General features: G+C 43.9%; 1 protein-coding gene across 1 annotated transcript in view; it reads right to left on the bottom strand.

Annotated features, from left to right (window-relative positions):
- Positions 1–8,152: 8,152 nt before the first annotated feature.
- The window catches only part of LOC142591117 (uncharacterized), a 50,985-nt gene continuing 45,242 nt past the window's right edge, over positions 8,153–13,895 (bottom strand). Inside the window, exon 4 of the mRNA XM_075703501.1 lies at positions 8,153–8,484. Coding sequence (XP_075559616.1) covers positions 8,403–8,484 — 82 coding nt within the window. The 3' untranslated portion in view covers positions 8,153–8,402. The remainder of the gene's footprint in view (positions 8,485–13,895) is intronic.

Raw genomic sequence — 13,895 nt, 5'->3', positions numbered from 1 at the left:
ATCAAAAAGCCAAATTTGCCGTTCGTAGCCGAATCTGGGGCCCTATAACGTAAAACTTTTCCAATATGTTTTCATTACAATATCCTGACGCCAAATTTGCGTAACCGCCAACGCAGGCATCGGGCGGTGACCCACAGTGTTGCCTTCACAGCCCAATCAAACGCTCTCTTAGTTTACACGTGGTCACGTTTCCTTGCTTTCAAAACGAATAACATTGCCTACATTGAGTAGTTTTTCGTTTGTAATTGGCTGCCAGGAGGTGGGGAGTACGTTCAAGTGGAGAGGGTCTTGATGGGGTCGAGCCAGCGCACTGAAAATAGATAAGCGGAGTGAGAGGGTGGTACCGCCGCCTGCGATTGGTCCGCTTTCCCTGACTTAGTTTGCGGTGGCTGGTCGGAAATAGCGGCGGCGTGCAACGGAAGGTTAACAATACCGCTAAAACGGTTCCTCAGCAAGGAAGAGTTGGTAGAGCAAGGTCGTAAAGGTGCCGAAAGTGCTCGAAAGCCTTACGGCCACGAAGAAAGTTTTATTATGCACAAAGAAACCCATGCTGCATGGCAGGTGCGGGTAGCCAGTGCCTGAGCGCTCGGTGGCAGCCATCCTTTACACATTTCGGAATGGGGCCACGGCTATTTTGAAAAAAAAATCAGTTTTGTTCGAATATTAATGCGTCTTTACCGTGTACAGGTCACTTTGAGGCAGTGTGTTTTCGCTGTTTTTAACGTCGCGTGACAGGCAGGTGAACTGAGAACAGGCCGAAATCTTTTGACCAATAGCAGAGGGTTAATGACGATAAAGGCGTCGAATGAGAAATAAGTATTTGTCTTTTGTTGGTCCCAATCATGGATAATGAGCATGTACACGTCATATCAGGTGAGGAGCCATTACGGTTTTCGCGACATCGCGTGACATAGGCGAAGTGGGGTTGGTCCAAAAAGTTTGACCAATAGCGTAGAGCTGATTGCAGAATTGGAATAGACATGTTTGGAATAGCTTTACGTTATAGCCCGCCTGGTTAGTGCAATTCAGACTGATGCTGGGCTTTATAAACGTACACTTCCCCCGCAGTTGTGATAGCTCTCCCTTTAATACGCGTAAATCATTCTCTTTAGGCGAACAATGAAACAATGGAGTAGAAGGCAGCAAGAAGCGTCCCTCTCTGTATAACCTGTAAATGTACATCTTTTCCTCCCCTTAAGAATGTTCCAGTAGTTACGAGGCATTTCACAGCGACGGTGAAAAAGCATCGCCCTTGATAAAGCGGTTTTTTTGTCTATGAGCACTATACCTACACTAATTCTTCACCAGAAGTACAGGCCAGTACCGTTTCATTAGAGGGTCATATGCGATGTGAAACTTTGCTACACTGTTATTCACTTAATACCATAAAGTATTGAGGTTGGTTGATATACCATCAACGTGCGGTCTGCAATTGATAACCTAGCATAAATCAGAGGTATATTTTATCATATACATGATCATCTGAACTGGCAAAGTGGAACGATAGGCTTTAAGCTCCGGTCACTTAGTTTGAAATAGCCTAGCAATTAAAGAAAAACTCCTGACAAGAGGGCAAGAACCTCTTGAAGCAGGTAAAGTACAGACAGCAGGTCACAATGAACCCAGTTCACGAAAAGATAATGTGCAATAGAAGCTTGGGTTATATACCGTGCAGAAAGAAAGTGCTGAAGCGAGGTCTATATTCCAACCACGGCTTTTCTTTGGCAAAAAAAAACTTTGCGATTACTTTTTTCTCAACGGCGAAGTTCCCAAAAGTATTGAAAGCGGATGTCACCGCAATTTATTACTTAAATAGTCGCCAGCGTTTGTGTATATTATTCTTTCTTGTCTTCACTTAGACCAACCACATTCACTGAATGTAACTAAGGATCAGAGTCGCAGCTTTCATGTGAGTGCACTACTTAATGAATGTGCCTAGCAATGAATGGTAGACACATGATACGCAAAAATGCGTGAAGATGGCTATTTTGTCACCAGTCACAACGTAAAAGAGCGACAAATAATAATACGACTTTATTTCTAAACAGCTGCAAAACTTCACAAAATTGATATTCCATGTCGGAGCCCGGCATGAATAAACTTAGGGCAATTGACACATTCACGAGTGACTGCGTGGAAAACAATGTGATGACATTGCACCACAAGACGTTATTTCGCAGCAAAGACATGAAAACCAATGGCTTAAGACCCATTGGCAAAAGTAAAGAAATGTGAGTGAACTACAGTAATGTAAATTTCATATAGCGTTGGAAAGCACGTACTTCTGTGACTTGAAAAGCAACTACCAGTCCGGCCTTCTAGCAAGCGTACCTTACTAGTGCCAGCAGAACTTGCAGAAACCGTAATGAGCTCGGAAGGGTGCATGCGGTGGTGTTTATGTGGTTTATAAAGCCTTGGGTAAAGTTCAGTGCAAGTCACGCACTCACTCTCAGAGAAAAACGCCGAAAAAATAGCATGCTGTACCCAACATTCTTGTGTGTTGCCCTTATTAAACAGAAGCAGCCGTACATATAACGTGTTTTCTAGCAGGAATGTCACTGGGAATAATTGACGTCAACCGTTCGCTAGAAATAACATAAACGAATTTTTAGCGTTTAGGCCTATGTCGAAGGCGGCGCACAAATATACTGACAGGTGTACTTCAACTTTCTCTGTTGACCGCATTTAGCCGGTTACCAAAGCTTAAACAGTAGCACTGGGCGCAGGACACGCCTGCAAGCTTCTGGAATGTTAGCGAAATTCGACTGTCTGTCTTCACCAAAGTTTTTGTAATGCGACTGAATGCGCGTGGCGAATTATGTTGTACTTTCTGGAAGACACGCGGGTACCAGCGTTGACGCTGGAACATTCAAGGAGTCATGTATAAAATCTGACGAGCTTGATGCGCTAATCAGAGTTCGACGATCGCTGACTGTGCTCGATGCTGTGTTATACTTTGAGTGCAACCTGTTTTTGTGGGCACAGGTTCGCCCACTAAGGGGTTAGTTCGAATTGAACTGAATTCCGGAGTTTTGATGCCAAAACCTCTATTTGATTGTAAGTCACTTCTTATTGAGGGACTCCGGTACAATTCTGAGCACCCGGATTTATTTAACGCACCTTCATTGCATGGGACACTGGCGTTTTTGTATTTTGCCCCCATCGGAATGCGGCCGCCGCGGCCGGGATTTCATCGCGTGGTGTCGTGCTTAGTAGCGCAACACCAAAGCAGCCTCGCCACCACGGCGGCAGAGTTAGTCCCGTGATTCAGTTTTACTACTGTGTTCTTCACCGCTAATGCAACGTGATGATATAATTCTCTCATGACGGAGCTAGGAGACCCTTAAAAGATTCTAATTGTATGACTTTGACAGACATTTCTGCTGCTCGCCTTCTGCATGATAATTTAATTCTTTCATTCAGCAGCGCAGGAGAGCTTGCTGTGAACGTCGTTTGAACGTATTTGGGCAAGAAATACGTGAATGCAGAAGATGAAGGTGCCACACAGACTGCGGTACTCTGCATATCTCTTGATGGACATCTTATTTACAAGGCGGCGGCAATAAATGACGAAAAATGTTGATATAACCACCCATTGAAACACGAAACAAAGTGCGTCGCGTGCGCCATTGCAACGATGCTGAGATAAGGATAAGATAATTCACACTTGCCGCAAACATCAGAACAATGACGCCTGAGCAAGCAAACCGAACCAAACAATGTAAAGAAATGGACCACGTATGATTGGCAACAAGTGCTATATTATTGTTGAGTGATGTTACAGAAAAAAACAGAAAAATGAGGGAACACCACGCGTTGGATATCACAGCGTTGCAACAGTTCATCAGCTGTGTGTGTTGTCGACAGCAACAAGGAACAGTACGTGAATGAGCACTGCATTAGCCCGAAGTAAATATTTTAATTCAAGTTCTGTGGGAGATGTGGCAACCTATCTGAAATACTCATGGCCCTAAATATCCTACGTTCAGAATGTCTATGTGCCGTTAGAGACACAGATATTTACATTATGATCTCTGGGAATTTCGCCGGTGACGACTGCTAAATAGGGAAATTTTAAATGGAGCTCTGTGGGTATTTTATCCCTATTTCTTGAAAACATTAGGCACTGTGCTTTCCTTCTATTTAACTCGAGCTTGTTTGCATTCAATCTCGAGTTTAACTTATTCAACGAGGAGTTATTTCATTCAGGAAGAAGATGCAGTCCTGCAGCAGAGAAAAACACGTTTCTTTTCCATATGAAATTGTCTTAGAATAAGCTGCTTTATTCATAATATTGTTTACGCACACAAGAAAAAAACAGCTGCTACAATCAACCCTTACCGCACTTCATTATGTAGTTGTTTAGAGTCGCACCATTTATCCTTGTGAACTGTTACCGAGAACTAAAACAGCTTTTTTTAACGATGACTATTTACCACGTATTCCACAAAAAGAGAATTTAGCGAAAAAGATGTGTTCTTGCATGCCATCAAAAGCCTTTTTATTAGGAACCTGTGTACTCATCGTGAACATATTGTTTTCGAGGCTATCTTGTATTTGTTCCTTTATTTAAAATAATACATGTCCGCAGGGTTCTTTTTTTCTGAAGCCGCATTGACCCCGAGCTATAATTTGATGAGCAGTTAGAAAGTAGCTCATTCAAATATTTAATATGTGCCCCACTATCCTGGAAAAGACATGTAGAACAGCCATACGTCGGAAATTGTTTTGTTCATTTACTGTAAGTTCCTTGCGGATAACTGTCATTCGAGCTAGGTTCTTTTGTTACGGATAGATGCCGGGGAAAATAATACGGTTACAGATAGCTGCGAGGGGAGCATTTACAACTTTGATTACAGCTTTTCGGCGCTTCACTTTGACGTCATCTGCGCTCAGAAGCGCCCTTTTCATTCATTGATAACACTATAGCCTGAATCTCAGGTTTTTGAACACCAGGCGTAAACACTGTAGAAGGACACAGGTTTTTCTCTAGGTCCTTCTTTTCAAACACCTGAGCAAAATTTTTCGAAGCCTCACCGACTACGATAAAGTTTCAATTTAACATGTTTGCCCCGCGAAGGTCAGATAATCTAGTGCGAGAAAAAATTAGGTAATGTTTTTTGTGATTTTTTATTTATGATACCGTTTATTATTTATTATACCGCAGTGGACTAAAGCGTTCTCGTGAGGGACTTTCATTGAAAAAAGACCCATACACAGTACATTGTGGCGCACCTTGCTAAAGCGTTGGGTTGATGCCCATGAGCAACCCCTGTTAAGTAGCTTTGATTACGCTCAGCATCGCATAAATTTAAAGGATCTTTATGTAACGGCACAGCCGCACCTTCTCCGCGACTCATCACTAGAGTCCCTAGTTGGTGCCAAGGACGTTCATTGAAGAGTGGCACCGATTTACGGGCACGTACCCAGTCGGTCATGTTGGCGACAAAGAGGTTTCATTAATCAACGGAACCTTTGGTGTCTGAAATCTAGAGGGACCCACGTCTACGGGAAAGCGATTCGTGGTAGAGCTTGCCCATAAGTAGAAGTTGACACACCCTTGACCCAACTTTGGCCGACGGTAGGTATCGAACGCAGCTCTGAGCACAGCAACCCCATGCACAACACATTCGACCATGGACTAGCAAATGACCAAAGAGGAAAAATGGTTTGACAAAAACATATTTAGTTGTATAGATAGATAGTCCCCGAAAAGAGCATGCAATACCCTAAGCAAGCTAATGCATTAAGAGAAGCAAAGCTGTCTAATTGCGTAACCGGCATCACCTCCAGGATTTTCATTGAAGGTCATAGAACCTTTCATAGTAACGAGTACCTTGTCTGGAGAGAAAAATACGTTTTCGACAATGACAGCTGAAGAATGGTCGAAACTATATGAGTTTGCCAAGCATAGCGTTCGATAGTTTTCCTGTATTTTCTGGAACGTCACCCATAAATGAAATACGACATGATATACCTGATACTGCACCAATTTTTCCCAGTGTTTGGTTTGGTCAGAGCGATCAACCGGCAATCCTCTCATATCTGCAGCAAGTGTCGATTTTCTTATGCTTCTCTCGAAATCCTTGCGATGAACAAACCCGAAGGGCTTTTGTTTGTATTTCAGTTCGTGGTTATCTAGATACCACTTACAACTTATTGTAGCATCTTTGCAATAAGGACATTGATAATAACGTATGGGAAAGTGAAGGACGGAGTGTGTGAGTGTCTACTTCTGAATTCATGTACTTTTTGCACAAGAATGCCTGCACGATGTAACCAGGACGCTCTTCTGCGCTAGTCAATGAAGGGCTGCGAAGAATATTGCCTGAATTCCGCAGCAAATCTATCTGTTGACGCCACACAAATGGAATATTTAAAGATTCTCTGAACACTCTTAGGAGCATTTCTTGTTTTTGACACCGTCGTTACCAGGTACATTATTTCGCTCCATTTGTGGCCAACAGTTCACATCAATAATTGCTGAGACATTCCTGCTCTGATATTTACTTTATTTGCGCTCAGAATGGTTCCGAGTAATATTCGTGATGAAGTTCTGTGGAAGGGTGTACGGCTCGGTCATTTTCTTATGAGCACGCACGTTCTGCGAAATACCGACAAAGAGGCGCAAAAGTTCGGAAATCTTTCTGCATTGCATTGAAGGCATGTGTACGTAAGGTGGAGTGAGACCGAAACTGCCTTCTGTTTATCTTTATTGATGCGAAAGCATGATATCCCCCATTGGGCGATAACGCGCCGTCGTCTGCTTCGCCAACGAACGATGGTACTGTAAATGGCTGACAGCGCAAGGTGTAAAAACAGGTGACAATTAGGCGTATTAATGTCAGATTTCTCTGGTCAGTTTTTAAACAAATAAATCGATGGCGTTAAAGATAGAATTTGGTAAACTTCTGGCTCGATGGAATTCTAGCGCAGGCCTCCTGGATACGAGATGAGCACGCTTCTCATACTCAACGGCGGCTCTACCGGGTACATGCACGTCATTGCACACGTCATGTCGAAAAGGAGGTTTAGTGCATGCGTCATTGGGCACATGATGGCACAGCCAATGCGAAGGAGGTCGTGTGACGTCATCAGGTCATCGAAAATAATAAAAAAAACTTAATAGTGTTTGAACGCCACTGCGCGCTCCTTCGAGTTATGAACTCCTCGCAGGCAAACGATCGTGTTGAGACGATTGGCGCGTTGTGTTTGACCTTTCCAAGGCGCAGTTACAACGTAGGTGAGAGCACGCGAGGACAATGAACGCGCGGAAAGATGACATTTCACCAAAAGGACTGTAATGCTTTCGTTTTACCACAAGTAAGCGGTCTTAAGTGTCTCTGCGGAATGTTTTTGCCTGCTGACATTTCAGCTTTGACTTTAGAGAAAAAGAATTCCACTTGAGTCACATCACTAGCTAGTTATAGATAGGAATAGGAATAACTTTATTAACATGCGGGCAACCGATGGTAAAATGCGTCGTGAAGTTGGCCAAGCGTCGACGCGGGGCTATGCTCTACTCTGCACTAGCCCAGTTCGCCCGTTTGTGGTGGGTCGTGATGCTTGTGCTGTTCGAATGCACCCCAGGCCCGCTGGATGGTCCATAGTTGAGTGTCCTTGTATGTAGACTGCATTGCACTTTAAAGTTCGGCCAGGTATGTCCTGAAGGTAGCTTGGGTCGGGAACCTGGCACAGTCCCAGAGGATGTGCCATTGGTCCGCCGGACCTACCGCACAAACACCGCACTCACCACTCGGATAGAGTTCTGCGTGAAGCACGTGCTGCACTGCCGGGGCGGCACGTGCTGCATGTGCTATAGTAATAATGATAATAATAATTTCAATAATATTGAAATTATTAAAGAGATCGTATAATTGTTTCATGCAGGGATCTTTTACAGCCTGCGTTATAGAACAGGTGCACATCCTGGTAACAGCTTCTTAGAATACTGTTCTTGATATTTTTCGTTGTTACTGAAAAATATTTATGGACTTTCCTAGTGAGACCACTCGTTTAAATTTCTTTTTATCTACAATACTGCTAGTCTCTACTCAGACAATAGCGGAATATAGCAGGCTTCACAAAACAAAAAGAATCATAACTTCTTTGGTAGAAGGTATATTTTTTTCGTATAAACATTTATTGGCGCTAAGAAGAAAGTCCGCTGCATTATGAACTTCTCCCGTTGATCAATATTCATTTCACTTGATGTCACAACGCAATCAAAATGCCTGAACTGCCGAAAAGTTAACAGAAGCGATCACGAACGCCATTTTGTAGCTCAGTCGGCATGATAAAAATAATGTAATTTAGTTGTTTCAACCATTCACAGAAATATTAGTTACACAACGTATATAGCGATATACCAAAGATGCACTTCTCAGTTCGGGTGCTATCCACTATTTCGTTTTGCAACAGTAGGGCCAGTACAGCACGTTTGGTGGATCATCTGGATCTTCAGATTTCGTCGGAGGAGGACATCTGCAGAGGAGAGCGGAAAAAAATAGAAAGAAAGAAATTACTGCTACTGCATACGTTACTGGCGAGAATCTATTTACGGAACACAGAATGCAATTTTTTTATATTCACATGCAGAAAACACCGCGATTTATCATTTCCATGTCCGTTACGCGAACAGGCAGAGCTCACTTTCGGAAAAAAAATCAATATGCAGTAAAATAATAGGAGAATGAGTAATTACAGTTTATTATTAATTAGAAAACAAGTTGACATCCACAAGTCATTGCCTGAATGTAGTTAACCCATGCATTACGAGCAATAAAACAGCGCTGAACACAGAACAAGCAGAGGGACACAGAGAACAGCGCTGACTAAAAACTAAAGTGTCCTTATTCTTTCAGTCAGCATATATATACTCCGCCGCTATCTCAAACCACATAATCAACACAATTGAGCACGCGCAGGGGGCAAAATTGCAATCAATGCGATAGGAAGTTAATCTCCTTCGGAAGAACAGAAATGGAGGGAACGCTTACACATGCACCGCCGCTAACATGAATGTGGAAAGCTTCGGAAATAAGACGTCTGCGGTCATAGCGGTATTTTCACCGGGTAGGTCACATCTTATAAAACTGCTTGCAGCCACATTCATTGCAATGCAGTGAGAACTGACTATATTTAGTTGGTTCTTGAACTTTGTCTGAGTGCTCGCACATGCGGTCATTGATGCACCACCCCGTTCGGCCGATATAAAAACACTTGCATGAAAGGAGAATCTTATACACCACACAGTCACAACAGTCACAACAGTCACCAACAAACTTCTGTCTTTTTGTTGTTCTCGGTCACACGATTGACTTGATGGCACAGGCCACCTAACTTATTCCTGGCAGTGAACAGCAACCTAACGCCTGCCCTGCTGACAACCTTTTTTCAGATTATGCGCAACCAGGAGCACATATGGGATAACCGCAACCATTTGCCGTGAGCGATTCTGAGATTGAGCTGCTGCCGATTCCTTTCTTTTAAGGCTTGTTGCGAGGCTTTCAGCGATGATGGTTAAAAGCGGTACCGCGAAACCTGCGAGCTTTAGCCTGGCTACTTGCCTTTCGAAGCTTGCATCCACTTGGTGGTCACAAGACCTGATGAGGGCCATCTTTCTGCAAGATCTTGCAATACCGCACTTGACTATCTTTGAGCGCACGGAGGAAAAGGGGAGAAGCCTCTTATGAGACCGAGGAGCGTAACCCCAACATATATAATTGTTTGAAAGCGATAGCTCCAAGTCTAAGAAACGGAGCTTGTTCTCTGACAGATGCTCCTTCGCCAATTCAAAGGAATGCAAAACTATGCGGAACAGGTCAAATATTATAGCAGCAGGCTGCGGGTCAGTAGTGTTAGTATTGTAAAAAATTAAAGTCATCGACGTATCGCATCACTTTTACAGTGCTTGTCTGGCTGAGCTTAATTGCAAGATTGTGGTCATATCTGGCTAATAAAATGACGCTAATAACAGGGGCTATACATGAACCGGTGCACACACCTTTCTTCTGTATAAAAAGCTTATCCTCCATGTGTGATAGAGGATAAGCTCTTCCATGACGTCCTGTACCGTTTCGCAAATTTTGCATATGAGCAGGTTGAAAGCATCGTTAGCGATCACCTTCAGTACATGCCCAGCCTTGTCTGACTCAGCCATATTGGCGTCAGCCTTACGGCACAGAGCCAGCACGTCCTGGATGTTAGCTGCGTATGATTCTGTGGACGGCGCGGGTCGTTCGTTCTTTCTCAGCGGTGCGCTTCCGCCCGGCGGGATGGCCTAACAAGTCCCTCTGTTTCTGTTTGCATGTGTCTCAGTCATTAAGCTCTTTGTCGCAATTGTCATACCACACCTTCGCCGTGCCTTGTAGGTTGAAGACCAAGTCAGCCAGCGTAATCGTCGCATCCCATTTGTGGTTGGCACTTACACTCTCATACGTGGCGATACAGTCTTCCACGTCGAGGTGGTTGGTGCTGCAGAACTTTCCTGGATGCCACAGCTCAATCAGCACAACCGTCGGGGTTGTAGGCGTTGATGTGGGCGGCGCCATGTCGGGTCCTGTTAAGTTCGTCATGTTGTCCAGTCCGAGGTGACGACCACTGCGGAGCGCCGCTGTTGCTTCTTGTGGGTACCCCGCAACTCTCGCCAATTTGTTACGTTGCAGAAGTCACATAAAGATGTATTTACAATAGTTAAAAGAGAGGCAACATTAGATAAAAAACTATGGCTGTCGAGACCGATTCCACCTCTACACGTCAAATTGTGTTCTGACTGCCGCCACTGTTGGTTGCTCCGTAACAATATTATTGAAATCGAAGCTTTTCTTTGCGAACCTCTCATAGTTTTTGTGACCGTGGGTGGTGCATGGCTGTTCTCTTGCCGAGTAGGCCAACGAATCACAGCAGAGGGCACATGCGACGTCAGAGCCTCTAGGTTTTTTGCACCACCGCCAGAGGGCGCTCGCCTCCGTGAACTTGACTGGACATTGCTGGCTGGGTGATATTGGCTGGACAAGTTTTGATGATAGGATAAACATGAAAGAAAGAATTTGTGATAACGCAAAGGGAAGCTCATTACTTTTCGAAGCGAGATCGGGATGCCTTATAACATGCACTTATCAAGTGAGATATAAGAAGGAAGAAGTATGTGCTTGCTACGATAAAGCTAGGGAAACAATGGAGCATGCTTCATTAGAATGTGAAGATATCTGGCCAGTGATGGATATAGGAAACACTGCCCTCCTTGAAGCCTTTGGGTTCAGGGAGAGCAGGGGGAAGTAAACATGTCTGCAATAGAGGTTAGTAAGAAGCGATTGGAAGAGTGGTGGAAGAAAAATAGGGAAACGACAAACAACGGAGGCGTACAAAAACAAAGTTCACAACAGGGGTGCAGAAACGTTGGTTATGGAAATTCATCGTGCCTTCTTTTTTTTCCTTTTCCTTTTTTCCACATGAGCAGAAAATTAGGTAATAAAATAACAAGAACATGGTGGCGCTACCAAACGCCCCGTTCGAAAAGGGATGCTTATAACGTTCATCCATCCATTCATCCACTGCAGCGATGGAGGCAGCCGTGCGGGGGAATGAAAATAAAAGAAGCAGAACACACGCAAGCGAAGCCACTGCCTCTGGGTTCTTTGAAGCATCACCAGATGGCGCTCGCCTCCTCATAGCAGCAGCGGTGGCCGTGCGGGTGAAAATAAATGAACCAGAAAAACACAGACTACTGTTTCGGCTCTTTGTACACTCACACAATGCTTCACTGTATAAAGATTTTAACTCGCTGGATCTCGTGCTTTTTTCTTTCTCAATGGGCGCATGCATTTTTTTGCTAACAATTTATCAGCCCACCCCAAGAGCACCTACAATAGCTTGTGTCATGAGGGCATATGTAATACGTGCGAAATAAGTGGGAACTGTTTGTTGTAACCATGCTATCCCTACCAAACCGCCGGTGAGTGTTCAACCGCCAAAACTGTGAACAGCACCCCAGCAATACCTAAACAAAGAGTCAAGGAAGTAAAAACTGTCAGCGCCAGCCAGCGTGCTCCAAATTCTATCCATGTGTTCCATCGTCTAGCTTCCCCTCGAAGCTGTTAGAAGGAACTGGGCGGCGTTTGAGCCAAGGAAGTTTAGGTGCAAGCACGATTTTGCATGTGGGCTCCCTAGTTCAGCCATAGGGCCTGTGTTGCAATTACCTTTGTCCGGGCATTTGCAAGATTATGTAGTGCAGAGACGTGTAGTGCGGAAATGCCTAGTGTTAAAATTAGCGATACCACCACCATGATAGAAGAACTGTGGATGTGGTTCATCTCAAGCAGAAGCACAACCGGGAAGATGGGGCAGCCATGCCGCATTTATTACAGATTGCCCTTAGTTGGCTCGATAAGTTTAGCAGTCCGCCCGTATTTTGTTACGTTATTTTACTGCGGCAGGAGCTATATGGTCGCACGAGACAAAATTTTGCCTCCCGTCACCGCCATCGGAGTTAGCGAGGCGGTCCTTATAATCAGCGTTGCCAGATGGCCAGAAGTAAAGTCAGTAGCTAGACCTAAAAATAAGTAAATCTCTTCCAAAATCAGTGTATCAAATAAAACCACTAAGGTGTCAAAAAAGCATTGTTTAAATAATAAGCACGTACTGCTAGTTCCGAATATTTAGAAATAGTCCTAAAATACAAGCAGCTTGTTGAGATGTCAACGTAGGACAGATGATTGTACGCCCTCTTTTCTTCCACCTATCTTTGCCGCAAGGATCAGCATGCTTGACGTAAGGTTACCCCATTATAGCTAAAATAGTGTTTGTAATAAGACTAAAATTTAATTGCTAATGTTTTATCTATCGATAATACATAAACATTGGGCTTTATTTGCTGAACTGAACTGTTTGCGGAAGTGCGTATAACATTTCGTGAACGCCATTCGGAAACCAGAAAGAAAACGTTGTTGTTCGGTGGGTGGGGAGGGTGCATCTCCTCCCGTGGTCACCGTAATTTTTCTCTCGTGGTGGACACGCGAACTAATCTATGTCAAGAGGAGTCTATGCAATAAAATATGCAATACAGAACATCAAACAATGTATTTGTTAATGAACCCAAATGTGTAGGATAAAAAAGTAGCAACGTCAGAAGGCTCTCGTTACTCGCGAAGATTCGACGTAAATCAGAAAACAAAAGCACAAAGTCCGAAGGGTCTTGTTTAGGAGGAGCCCTGTCTTCTTCACTCCTCATCTACTTGTTCGTACATTGAGCGGTTCACCATCTTTAACAATTCTCTGGCTACTTCAAACAAGGAACAAGCCGACAAATGAGTCAAGCGTCTGGTATGAAGGATGCCGGCAAGTGTTGTCGCGCTCAACTTTTCCCACTTAGTTTAAGAACTGCGATACTTGAATGAAAATATTATTTCCACTGCGGCACTAGAGTGTGGCAAACTAAGCAAAGAAAACATAAATCTTGACAAGTTCGGAAAAGCTAGAGTGCCATCACCGTGCCTTATTTTCAGGGATGCCCTCCAATACATTTCTAGATCCACTACTGCAGACACTTCATGTTCAATGCTTCAACATACAGGCCACTCAATGTCAAGGAGTTCTAGATACTTTGAATCTACACTGTCAGCGAGGCACGCAGCGAGAGCAGCAACAGACTGTGTCTTCTTTTCCAATATATTACAAGGATCAAGCACTTCAAGAACCTTGACAGCTTCATCCTTGAATGAAAACCTGCATTGTATCTGCTGTTCACTTTGATGTAAAAGTCCACAAACTGCATACGGAAGCCTTCAACATGCTGTCTTAAGCGAGAAGCGAGCACGCTATGTTAGCTCCAAGATACGCTTCTTCCAACTTAAGGAAATGACTTTCATTCCTGAACTCTACTTCTTCAGGTGGTG

The sequence above is a fragment of the Dermacentor variabilis genome, chromosome 8 (assembly GCF_050947875.1).
Source record: "Dermacentor variabilis isolate Ectoservices chromosome 8, ASM5094787v1, whole genome shotgun sequence".
Taxonomy (NCBI): Eukaryota; Metazoa; Arthropoda; class Arachnida; order Ixodida; family Ixodidae; genus Dermacentor; species Dermacentor variabilis.
This window is presented reverse-complemented; position numbering and strand designations above follow the sequence as displayed.